Below are 13,590 nucleotides of genomic sequence, written 5' to 3' on the forward strand. Positions count from 1 at the left end.
AAAGCCCTCCCTGTTTACTGCAAACCACTGATCTCAATTGTCTTTGAGCTCTCCTAGTCATTTTACATAGCTCAAAACCCAGCACTTAAGTATAAACTCTCATATGCAACTGCAGCAAGCCATATAATTGATTCATGTATGTAAGTCTTATCTCCCCAACGTAAGTATCCTTTTTAGACAGGTGAGTACTTTCAGAGCTTACACAGACAGTACGCAGCAGACATTTATATCTTGCTATACTGAAACACACTGCTTCTTTTCCACCTGTACATACACCCCTCCCCATATCCTTAGCTGCACTTCACCAAAGCGTTCTGATATTCCTTTTATACAGATCTCTCTTCTACTTCTGATCTTTAACTCAAGCTAATACCCATATCGAAAACTACTCATTCTCCCACTTTACTACTTCACATTCTTCTAGTGGGCGAGAGTCGCCATGTAGAGATTTTTACCAGGTTGCCAACTTCCATATATAGTTTTCTTTACAATATCCAAAGCCTTTTTATACATATCATCTCATCTGATCTTTGCAGCTCTATGAGGTAAAAAGGGAAGGAATTAATAGCACTATTTTACAAATGAAAAAAGGATTGAAGCTCCAATTATAATATGTTTGCCCAGGATGGAATAGCTAATGGAGAGCAGTACTCTAACAAAAATATAAGAGTTCTAATTCCTAATCCTGTTGTATTATATATTTTAAAACGTTATTTTTCCCCTGCTGCCTCAACATCCCCATAAGCAGGCTGTAAGCACCCGGCCCAGGCAACCAGGTGCACCGGTGTGATAAGGGTTGCTCCTGCCACGAGGTTCCCTTCCTACCTTCCCCTGACTGTGACCAAGCAGCATTTAAACACACCAATGAAATCCCCTCACACACTGATCCCTCAATAAAGGCACCTGCCCATGGATTCTTGCTCTCTCTGCTCCCCACCTGCTAGGTTGAGCCAGATCCCTTGGCATCACCTCCCATGTGTGCACCTCCCCTCTCAGTGCACACTGTCTCTCTAGGACCTGTGTGTATAATAAACTTTTTTTCCTGGGCCTCTCCTGTGTCTCCTCTCCTGGTTGCACCTGACTGATGATCACCTAAAAGAACACAAAATACCTGTGATCTAGGAAGCCTCTCAGAGTACATACATCTGCAGTAATAATAAACCTACTACTTGAACTACACCGCTGATCAAGCCCAGATAGTCCCTACTCCTAACTTTATTACCATACCTAAGGCAAAAAGAACTTCATATCGGAATTATTACTTTTTCTATTCAAAAGGGTCTTGGGCCTCAAATTTTTTTTAAAAGAGCCTATGTGCTAGATATTCTGAGTCAAAAAGAAAGACCTACTTGATTTGTTTACTCCACAGGATAAATCAACAAATTTGAAGCTCTGAGCGCTTCCCAGAGTTTGAACTCCATCAGGATACTGGATTTTCCAACTGCTCTCTAAGCCTACTGAAGAAAAAGTAATCACATTGTTCATACTAAAGTGTCATTATCAGAAATATGACTATGGTTAAAGAGCTACTGAGATAAAATATCCTAACTACAAATTCAATGTTGGGCACTTTAGTGTATTTTTATAATACTAATGCTTTGGTAGTCACCTAACAGAAGTGCAAATGACATAGAAAAATAGCATCTAAGAGCACAATCAGTAAGTCTAACAAATAACGAAGAACAGAAATCTATTAATTTATGAATTAAAGTATTGCATTTATTTCTTAATAGAATTTATTTCAATTATACTGCCTTTGTAATAAGAAAAACGGTAAATGTGACCCTCAAATCTCCCCTCCACCCCCACCAAACCCCTACTTAGTCAATCATGTAAGTTTAACAAGACTTACAAGGAACTCTCACCACATGCTGGATGGAAGTACCCAGAATAGAACTACATACTCAAATATTCATAGAATCCTAAATTTTAGAATTAGAAGACTCACAGATTATCTAATCAAACCTTCTATACAACACAGGAAATTCTATATTTTAGTGTCTCTGATAGATGGACACCCAGCATCTAACAAAAGGAAGATCACTACTTCATGAAACAAACCATTCCATTACCGCACAGCATTAGGCTCATGTGTGTGTACATATACTTACTGTATTGGTTTCCCAGGGCCAAAACATAACAGAACTTTATTAAAAAACAAAAACAACAAAAAATAGCTCTTCACATATCCAAAGAAGCTGTCACACTTTCTCTTATTTTCTTTTAATAACAACCCCCCTCTCTCTGATTATTGCTAGTGTGAAATGTTTTCCCCACGTTTCATCCTGGGAAGCCTTCTTGATATGCTCGCCAGTTTGTCACTGTCCCATTTAAAATGTGCCACACCCAGTATTGTACACAGTATTGCAGAAATGGTCTGACAAGCATAAAGTACAGGAGCTTTACTCTACTCTTAGTTCATATTAAGCCAATAAATCCCAAATCATCTTCACATGTCCTGCTGCCAAACCATGTTTTCCATCTTGTAGGTGAACAATCCTGCCCCCCACCCCTCAACTTTAAATAGAGGATCTTACCTGTTATATTTATGTTGCTAATTCTGGCCCAGCATTCTGGTCTATTAAGATCACTGGGCATCTCAATTCTATGCCCTATCATAATTATTAGCAACAATCTCCCGGCTTTGTCTCATCTTTGAATTCAGTAAATAGGTCATCCTTCAGTATAAAATTTGAAAAAAATGTTCAACAGGACTGTATCAAGGATAGAACCCTATGCCATAATACCAGAGACCTCTACTGAGGTAGACAATCAACATTTTTCATATAATAGAGCAACCAGGTATGAGCCTTTAAAGAAATCATGACTATCAAGGTTGAAATCAAGATACATTGTACTGACGTTACTTTGTATACTCATCTGGAAACTCTAAAGAAAGAATTTAAGAACCTCGTTCCTTAGTGAACCCATACTGGTTCCCAATGATCCCTGAATTCTTTTAAATGCTCAGAGGCCAACTACTCCATAATTCATTCAAGGACTTTGCTAAGGACGGTTATCAAGCTCATTTGTCTGTAGTGTGGCATGTTTTCAAAAAGTGAGGTGCTTATTCATACTCAATTCTTCCATGCTGCATAATTTTTAAGTTACTGATATGGCCTGAAATGAAACCTGAACGTTCCTTCTGACTTTAGGATAGCATTCGTCTAGATCATCCTGACTTCCAAAGAGCAACTAAACGTCCCCTACCTCCTCACTTACCTTGAATAAATATCTCAGAGTGAGTTACAGCTCTAGTCATTTCAGCTGGAACTGCATTTTCCTCGCTGGGTAACAGAAGCAGAGTGAAGGAGTTCTGCCTTTTCTTGATATTACACCATTTTGCTCAAACAATGAGCATCTCTTTCTTTGATTTAAACCCTTGTAAGTTGTTTGAAAGAATTTTAAAAGCCTGACTTTATTATGAGCTTCTGTTTAACTGACGTTATTCTTAAAACGTCATGTTGCCTTTTGTTTTCATCCTTAATCCTATGCCCCTCCTCCTATCTTCCACATCCACTATTTTGAAATCTGAGTTTAACATGGGGGTCTCCATGCAGCCACACTAGTTTCTTTCACTACTTTCTATCGTAATTGTCTGTCAGTGCCACATTGTCAGGGCTAGTAGAAACCTTAACTGCATAGTCAGCATTTCAATTTTCAAAGCTGCTTACCCTTTAAGGGATTCAAGTATTCATCAGATACAAAAGGGTGAAAAATAGCCTGTACCTGTAGACTTATCCTTCTACCTTATGTCTTGTGAACACCTTGGAATCAGAGATGACTTTACACCATGGCTCTACCACTTACTGGAGGGCAAATTTTTTCTTTTTAAAAAAAAAAAATTTATTAGAGTATAGCTGATTTACAATGTTGTGTTAGTTTCAGGTGTACAACAAGGTGAATCAGTTATACATATACATATATCCACTCTTTTTTAGATTCTTTACCCATATAGGCCATTACAGAATATTGAGTAGAGTTCCCTGTGCTATAGAGTAGGTCCTTATTAGTTATCTATTTTATACATAGTAGTGTGTATATGTCAATCCTAATCTCCCAATTTATTCTGCCCCGCTTCCCTTTACCCCTGGTAACCATAAGTTTGTTTTCTACATCTGCAACTCTATTTCTGTTTTGTAGATAAGTTCGTTTGTACCCTTTTTTTAGATTCCACATATAAGCAAAGCTCAGTGAGGCTATGTGTAAAACAGGCACAGTAATCCCAAGGATACTGTAGGATATACTGAGATAGTATAAATACCTGGCCCAGCACATAACACACTCTAGGAAAACAATAAATGTTTGTTTTCTTCCTCGAATCTCATTTGAAAAAATCCATTTCTAACTACTGTTTGGGAAAAGATGCAGTATCTCAACAGCCCTAGAACTTGCTTACCTACATACAGAATTTACTAATCTCTTCAAGTTCTGAATTTGCTCTTTCAAAAAGGACAAAATTATACCACTGAGAATTCACCATTAAATTCAATAACAAGGAGGCAGACAGAATTGTGTTTTCCACCAATATTATATTCAATATATTAACGCTGAATATCCAGGAATAACAGACACAGTCTATCTGGGAGAAGACAACTCAAGCTGGATACTCTCCCTCTCTGATCCCTAAACCTCAGCTACAGTTACTCATTACCTAGCAAAAGATTTGGATAACAAAGGCAGAAATACAGGAGAAAGACAACTGGAGCAGAAGCCAGGATTCTAGTCCTCACTTTGCAACAAAGTACAAGTCGTTCAACCTTTCTGGGCTTCAGTTTCTTTAGTTCTAAACTACCACTAAGGGATGAGGGAGGGGGAAGGATGCTCATGTAACTTAACTAAGTTACCTTAGTTAACTACAATTTCAGTAAGTCTTTATCTCACCACACACACTTATATAAGTAATAGGTTTCCTTTGCCACAGTTTGCTCATTCACTAGGTAACAAAATGACAAGCATAAGAACATACAATCTTATCTCATACCTAGATCAGAAGGGTACAGGACAGCCCACATATACATAGGCATATGGTCTGGTATCAGGCCAGGTTCCCCCTTTTACTGTCAATCCATACTATGTCATCCCCAAGTACCTAATGTAGCACTGCAGAACCTCTGACCCATATTTCTCCTTTCACTTATAACAGTAAAAACACAAAATTCCTTTATAGACTTTAGCAGCAATAACAAAAGGCTACAACTGGTGAGCAATAATCTCAAAGATCCTTTCAAACTAAAATTCTCTCATTTTGTAAATCTGTGTTATTTGTGCAAGATCTATGTAGAGCAAATTTTCCCTATCTTCCTTCTTGATCAAGCTTCCTTTCTTCCTCTTCAACTTGCTTTTATGCCTGCTCCAATATTTCTTAAGTATTACTTGTTATATATTCCTTGATTTAGATTTGAAAAGCAGATGATTAACACTCTGTTTTCCTTCACTCTCTTATCCTGAAATCCCTCCCAAAGATGCCCTTTTAAAAAATTAATGTGGCTCTACAATGAGTACTTTATCTTCCAAGAAAAAACTTAAAACTACTCAACAATATTGTTATGTCATCATCAACAAATCTTAAAGATCATGCTGTACATTTTCTAATGGGTAAAACCAACTTGGTAGTTCAGAACCCAAATCTTGTACAGGGCACAAGATATAAGTTCCTTATGATGAATTCCAATCTATAACAAAGAGCAGTAGAAGATTTTACAGGAAGAAAATTACAGGAGTAAATGTGACTTCTCTGAAAAAAGAAATAACCAAACACAGGAGACATATGCATATGTATACACACAAATAGACGTGTATATGTTTATATATGTACATATACATATGTGTATATATGTGTATAACATATATGTATATGTTATTTTAAGATGCCTACTAGAGAAATCCAAATTAATACAACATATGGCAAAGGAAAACCATATTTGTATTAAACTTCTAGTCAATTTTCTACTTTTAGTAGCTCTGGAAAAAAGTTTGGTGCAAGAGATTGATTGTACTGGATTAAATTAGGTTTTTAAATTAAATATAAATGTCAACTACTTCCTTTGGTCTCCATTTTCACCAATAATGAAGAACTGGCTCTCCCATTCCTGGTTCTGTTAATCCCCAAAGAAGGAAAGGAAGGTAAGAGAGAAAGTTCTTGAAGAACCAGCAACATCTTCTCAAGTCTGAACTACCTTTATGTAAGAATTTGCACAGGAATGTTAATTTCCACTAAAACTGACAAAGAAATATCCATCCATCAAGCAAGAACATGATCTATTACCATATGTGATTAGGGCCAAAAATAAACCAAACTGCTGGCCAATGCAAGTTAAAATTTAGAAACCAATGGTCCCTACATATTCGAAATCCTTTAACTAAAGAGAAATAACTCCTAAAGTTCATTTTAACTACGGCACTTTGGCTACCAGAATACATCGTGAAAACAGGTAGTTCTTTTTGAGGAAAACATCATCCCCTCTCCTCACTTAGTTAAAACAAAGGATGTTCTTAAGCCAGCAGCATGATTAGTTATTACCTTTGCTCTTAATTTAAAATAGGATTTCTGCTTTTTCTTCAAACTCCGAATCCCAAAATGGAAACAAACAATATGTAGCAGGAGTACACGTATTCAGTTCCTACCACAATTCTAACTAACTAAATGCTAGATGCTCAGCCTGGAACACAGGATTTCGAGCTGAGACCAAACCACAGAAACACATTATGCTGAATACATTCTCAAGGAAAGAGGTTCCCCGTAGGATGTCATTAACATTCTTATTTCATAAAATCAAGTATGAAGCGTCCCACCTTCAAAAACTGGTTTCATTTGATTTACCTTGTATGATTTTTTTTTTCCTTTTTCTGTCCATATCATCCAGAACCTTTCCTATACTTCCTGAAATAATATGAGGATGGATGGTGGAGAACTCTTAGCCCCTTGTTCTTGAGCTAGCCATTACATTCTGTCAAAGCTGATAATTTTTTCAAGCCCTGGTAATAGTTGTTATGAATATTTAGAGCAAAAATTTTCCCATAACTCAAACAATACCATTCTCCTAGAGGGGAACCAGGAAATAATCAAAAAGTACTAAAAAGTGAATGGGGACACAAAGTAAAAAATCTCAACTTCCAGGGCTCATTTATAAAAGGGATATAGGCACTTGTTGCTCGCTCTCTCCCTTTCAGAGATGGTAAAGTACCTGGTGTACCACTCTCAATGTCTTAAAAGCTCAAAACCAAAAGATATTAATGAAAACAGAGTTAATTCCTTAGCTTCATTAAAACCACTCCAGGGTGCTGCTCCCAATTCCAAATTGCTATCTTCTCCATCACCATTTATACCTTAATCCAGCAAACATTTGTCAAACACCTATTATGCCAGGAAGTAAAGTAAAATCTGCAAACAACCAGACCCAGATTAACTGCACAGAGTTGTTGAAATCGGGGTACATTTCTGGTCTTTGTAACATGGCTATCTTCTTAAACGATAGAGCATATGTATTAGAACATCAACAAAATTTAAAATCTTTGGTTTCAGGAGAAAAAAACCAACTACATAAAGTTCGAATTTCCTCATACACATAAGGGCCCCCCAAACCATATAAACTCTTTAAATAAAAAAAATATCCCTGAAAATGCAGGACTAAACACACCTATTGGGAGTGCTCAACACATAGCTAGTCAATATATATTTGTGCAATAAAAACTATAAATGGTACTTGCCAGAGAAATCCACCCTCTGAGGCACTTACGAACTAGGCTCAAAATCCATCACTTCCGAATTTTGCCGTATAGTTCATTGCGGACGACTTGATCCTTGGTTCTCAAACTTAAATGAGATTTACAATCACCTGGACAGTTTGTTTGAAAGGCAGATTCCTTGACCACACCCCCCAAAAACTACAGTTCCAGCAAATAGATCCTGCATTTACCATAATGTATCATTCAAGTGAATCTGAGGCGGTCAGAAGATCATACTCTCAGTTACACCGGCTTACCCTCACAACAGGCAAAGGAAAAACTCTGGGTCGTAATTGATGTCAATTAAAGAACAGAAAAACTATTTCTAACCTAAATTATAAATTATTCAATTCTCTTCATAATTCACTAACTAATGCTTAAAAGGCAAGATGAAATATAAATGAAATAAATTTTGCTTTGACAATACAAATTGTCATTCAACCCACCCAAAACAGACATTTTTCTGAAATACTTAATTTATTGTCAGTGTTTAGAAAAAGAGTAGAAACAAAGCAAGGTAAGGACTGTAATCCACAGAAACACACATACAATTGTGCTGTAATAGTCTTAGGGGAAAACGTACCACACTCAAAACGCTCTTTGACTATGCTACTGTGCTGTCAATACAAGAGCCACTATCCATGTGTGGCTATTTAAATTAAAATGAAAGAAAATCAAGTAAAATTAAAAATTCAGTTCCTCTGTTGCATTAGTCACAACTTAAGTGCTCAATAACCACACGTGGCTAGTGGCTAACATACGGGATAGAACAAATATAGATCATTTCCATCATCACAGAAAATTCTGTTGGATACCTCTGGTTTAGAATCAACGGGTATCTAAATAAAACAAGTTACCTCTGTTCTTCTTAATCAGAGAGCTCTATTTGACAACTTCCAAATTTTAAATATATACATCTACTTTAGGTAGTAACTGTAAAACAAGAACCCTAGCATAATTTATCTGAAAGTTGTTTCAAGAAAGGTCATTCAAAAGTGATATGCTTATTCATTTCAGATTATCAAAACAGAAATAATTTAACTAAAGAGGTCTTAAAGTATCAAAGACACCAAAACCACAACTAGGTTTTCATAATCAAATGAAAAGTATTTAATTACTAGAAAACAAAAGGCATTAGATGAAAAAAGACTGGTCCAAAATGATTAAAATACTTAATAAGACTGGTTTTCCAAATACTTCAGAAGTATCTATTTACATGCATTAACAAATAACTGCTTTATAACTGATTTTAAAACGACCTTACTACAACAAATTCAAACTATTGACAGTTTACTCTGTTTTTAATTGCCTTCCACCAACTTCACACTAAAAACACCTATAAATAACAACCATCAGATTTTACTTAAATATAATTTTATAAGTGAAGGACTATTCACTCAAATCCTGGTTTTAGCCGAAAAGTAGACATAAAAGTTAATGAAACAATTTGCAACTCAAAATTATCTCTCTCAACTGCATCAATATCTAGTTTAAAACAACACCGTGTAATAAAACGCAAAAGCACGGGCAACAAGATGCGGAAGCATAAGGAGTAACATACAGTAGCATTAAAACTGTAACAGACTCATAACTGTATTATTTCAGCTTTAAACCTACTTTCCCTTAAAGAAAATACAAACATCATTTTGACTAGGGTTCTTTCAGAAAAGTTCAAGTGTACACAAATTTGGTCTCTGAATTACAAAAAATTATGATTCTAATCAGAACGTTTTCCTCCGCAGAAGAATAATTTTATAAAACTCTCCAATGAGTTTAACACATAAAACCTAATGCTGAATAGTATAAATGTGAATGGGTCACAGTGATGATTACAGAGTCACGGTACTGAGTGTAATACTCCCGGGTATTTTAGTTTCCTTATGATTATCTGTTTACCTCAGAGGTTTACATCAAATCTGAGTTAGCAAGGAAAAACAATAACCAACCGTTAACAACCAGAGAGAAAAGATTGCAGTTGACTTACCTGCAACACTGGTGATTGTAACTGGAACTCCTTGCACTTGAACGCCCGCAGCACCCAGGTTGGCAACACTCACTGTCTGAAGATTAGGCACTGATGCAAGCTGGGCAGTATTCAAAGTTATTGGGGCGCCAGCAACAGCCACGGGAGCAATCTGAGCAAGAGTTGTGCCACCGCTTGAAGACACTGGGGTGATGGTTAATTGTTGGGATAACCCAGCATTCTGAACTTGCAAATTTGAAAGACTCTGAATATTCTGAACCTGCACAGTTTGCCAGCTGATTTGCCCTGAAGGTGTTAAAGTTGGAGCCCTGATAAGCACCTGAGTCGGATTTACTGCTTGAAGTTGAACATTCTGCAAAGGCTGCTGCTGGATGGTCTGAATCGTCTGCCCGGACTGGAGTTGAAATGACTGTGGTGGAATAGCCTGAATTATCTGTTGCTGAGGCTGTTGAATCTGGATCTGTTGCAAGATAGGCTGGCCTACAATTTGCACCTGCTGAAGAGAATTTGATTGATCCTGTGTATTCTGTATTCCATTAGACTGAAGCTGACTGGAGCTCTGGCCTTCAGACTCAGTAGCAGCAGGTGTTTGAGAATCTTCGATGGTGCGTTCAGAACTACTGGCTGATGTGCTTGCATACTGGCCCGTATCTGCTGAGCTCACTAACGTGTCACTGCTGCTCAGAGATGTTGATGCAGTGGTTGTGCAGGCAGTGGAGGAGGAGGGCGATTCTGGCATAGTACTGGCAGAAGCAGTGGTGGTGGGTGTGGGAACTAACTGACTCCCATTGGAAGTCCCGCCATCAGTAGTAGGAGCAGACTGGCCGACCTGCCCAGTCCCTCCTCCAGCGGCCACACTGTTTATCACTGGCAAAGCTAAAGTCACTCCTCCAATGTTAATTGGTAGGGTTGTTACAACTTGAGCCTGAGTACCAGGAAGGGTCTGTAATTGCAGTGGTATTGAGACACCAGGTCTAATTTGGACTGGAACTGTCTGATTTGCCAGGTTTTGAGCAAGAATATTCCCAGAAGCTGTCCTGTTAGCAGCTGTGAGTATAGCTTGATTATTACCTGCAGAAATGAGCTGAATTTGACCCTGCAAATCCTGTAGAGATGAACTACTAGTTGGATTGATTTGAATTTGCTGGCCTTCCACTGTTTGAAGCTGTGGAATCACTTGGTACTGTACACTACCACTTGGATTTTGTACTTGTATGACTTGAAACTGACCAGGGGAGGAAGAATTACCTGATTTAGTTTTTGTGGGAGATGCACTCCCGTTATTACTGCTGGAAGAACTAGATGAACTAGAAGCTGGCTGAGAAACGTTATTTTCTTTTGAAGCGGGAGGAGTGGAGGCAACAAGTTGCCAAGCGTTTCCAGCAAGTTGTGTTGTTACCAGTTCTAGCTGTTGTGGTTGATTTTGAAGTTGCACCAATCCTTGGCTTGGGTCTATAATGATTTGTTGTTGTCCAGTTGCTTGATTTTCACCAGGAGTCCCTATTTTGCTGCAAGTAGCTGCCAGTAAAGCCAGAGGAGAGGGCTGAGAGTCCTACCCAAAATGGGATGGTAAAGGAAAGGGGGGGAAAAAAAAAGTGGGCGGATTTAGTGAAGGCCAGTAGCTGGGAGGGGTTTATTTATTTATTTATTTATTTTGACAGCTCTACATTTCAGAACTTACTCAGGAAGTGGCAAAAATCAAAATAAATATTAACAAAACCAATAAGATATAGGAATAAGGAAGCAGATCCCGCACTATAAAGTTTAAATAAAAGGACATTTCTAACAAACTTTCTTGAAGTGTTATTTTCCTAAACTCAAAATGCCCTTGGGAGAATACACACCTTTTTCTTACAGTCTGAGTTCGTTCCTGGTGGAATTTTAAACAGCGATATCCCAAACATGTGAAATCTTTATGAATTTACAATTTAACTTCCTCACTCTCGGAAAGATGCTTTGAGTGGATAAAACATTTTTATTCTGTTCTTCACTTCTGGGCATTTAAAGGGCATAACTCCCCTTTCCCCTTATGTTTCGTGATGAATTTTTTTTTTTTTATATGTTTGCTTTTACCTGGGAGCCTGAGGTTTTGGGTTTTTTATTGTTATTCTCTGGCTCAGAGGTTTTCCCTCCTTCTGTAGCCATCGCCGCTGCCGCCGCCGCCGCCGCCGCCGCCTCCTCCTCCTCCTCCTTCTTCTGATCTGCAACAAACACCCCCATACACGACAACAGGTTATTAGGATTATTATTATTCGCCTTCCCCCTCTCCTCTCCTCCCCCTTCCCCCGAACATTAATCTCCATAAACCCGCGATCCACGCACACCGGCAAGGGGTGGGGGAGAAGGAGGGAAGGGAGGAGGGGGATATCACAAAACGTGGTTTGAAACCCGACCCATCGGCTCCAGAGCAACACCCAGAAGGTTGTTCTCTCTCAGACATTAAGACAAAACACAACCCTCCTTCCCTCCCCCTGATTCCCTCCCTCCCTCTCCTCCTCCCCTTAAAGCATCTCAGCGGCCCCGGGGGAGGGGGGAGAACCGAGCAGGGTCTGGGGAGGGAGGGAGGGAGGGAGGCGGTGAAGGAGACCGAGGGGGGTGGAGAATACGTACCGCTCATCCCGCATTAACAGGACAAACCCTCAGACGGAGACACAGGGATAGAGGTGGGTGGGGGTGGGGGCGAGGCGGGAGGAGAGGCCGGTCCCGCCCGCCCGCGGTGGCTCGGAGGAGGCTGTAGCTGGCACAGGCTCTGCCTCTTTTTCCGCGAATGGCCGCCGCTGGGCTGTGGCGTAGCAGCTCCTCTCTCCGCCCGAGCCCTGCTGACTCGCCCTTGATTGACAGCGGCGGCGCGCCGCGCGGGCGGCGGCGCGGGCCGGGGGCGGGGCCAGGGCGGCGCGAGCCCGGCCGACTCCCCACCCCCCTCGGCCTCTCTCTGCCGGAGCCGCCGACTCTCCACCCCTTCCCCCAGCGGATTGGCCGCCGACCTGCCGGGGGCCGGGGCGCTGGGGCCGCCTTCTCTCCACCCCCTTTCTCAGGGTTATTCTTTCAGCAGCTTTTCTTTTCCTCCCGTGGCTACTCCGGCGCTCTTTCTCTCGGCGTTCTAGTTCAGGCGCGCTGCCGGTAGGCCCTCCATACAGCCTAACTTGTTGTCTCAGGATATCCCGCCCCCTACTCATTTCCCAGCGCCCTCCCCTCAAAAGCCGGCTCCAGCATCCCTTGGAATTGCCACGAAAAAAAAAAGCAGGGCTCTCGTTCAAGGGAAGCGAGAGGAGCGGACGAGACAGCTTCCGAGCCACCGACGACGGCGAACCCGGTGAACTGCCCGCTGCCCCCGCGCAGGGAGCATGGCTTTCCTGAGGCGCATCCGGACCCGGGCGCCCTTTTTCCCTGGTTCGGTCCCCATTGGTTGAGCGCCTAGGTGACGCGCGCTGAGTGGTGGGAGAAAGAGGGCGGGGCGCTGCCGCAAAGGCTGTCGGCCCTTGTAGTTTGCTGTGGCCGCAGCGGCCCCTCCAAGGCACCGCCTTCCCTCCCGCCCCCGACCGAGGCCTGGCAGCCGAACGGAAAGCTGCCCGAGGGGGCGGTGGCGGCAGGGCGTGGCCGGGGCCGAGTGGGAGTTGAACTGAGCGAGGGGGAGGGGGAATGGGTGTTGTTTGCCTGGGCCTATCCGCCGCGCAGAGCTGCCCAAACCACCTCTACCACCGCCTCCTCTGCTCCAAGCCGCTCCCCGCAGGGCGAGCTCACACCCGGAGCGCTCGGCGATTGAGCGGGTGGCGGCGTGGGGAGGCGGGGTTTGCTGTCCTCCGGGTTTGAATGAACCCGGCTTCTTGGAGCGGCGCCTTCGCCTTTCCTTTCTTTGCTCACCTCCCTCCCTCAGGCCC

The 13,590-nt window shown here is 41.2% G+C and overlaps 1 protein-coding gene across 7 annotated transcripts in view; it reads right to left on the reverse strand.

Moving 5' to 3' along the window:
* SP4 (Sp4 transcription factor) overlaps nucleotides 1–12,551 on the reverse strand; it is a 73,678-nt gene extending 61,127 nt beyond the window's left edge. For 2 of the 7 annotated variants that reach the window (XR_014266743.1, XM_082472693.1), the window contains exons 1-3: nucleotides 12,323–12,535; nucleotides 11,786–11,913; nucleotides 9,713–11,264 (exon numbers count right to left, since the gene is read on the reverse strand). Coding sequence is in view for 5 of the 7 variants with exons in the window: in XM_082472693.1 (XP_082328819.1) it covers nucleotides 9,713–11,264; nucleotides 11,786–11,913; nucleotides 12,323–12,329 (1,687 nt within the window). In the remaining 2 variants the exon portion in view is untranslated. Of the gene's footprint in view, nucleotides 1–1,349; nucleotides 1,458–9,712; nucleotides 11,265–11,785; nucleotides 11,914–12,322 lie in introns of all 7 variants that reach the window. The other 5 variants (XR_014266744.1, XM_082472694.1, XM_082472691.1 and 2 more) reach the window with 5 other exon arrangements.
* Between the last annotated feature and the right edge of the window lie 1,039 nt (nucleotides 12,552–13,590).

This window comes from Balaenoptera physalus (assembly GCF_965194825.1).
Source record: "Balaenoptera physalus genome assembly, chromosome: 8".
NCBI lineage: Eukaryota > Metazoa > Chordata > Mammalia > Artiodactyla > Balaenopteridae > Balaenoptera > Balaenoptera physalus.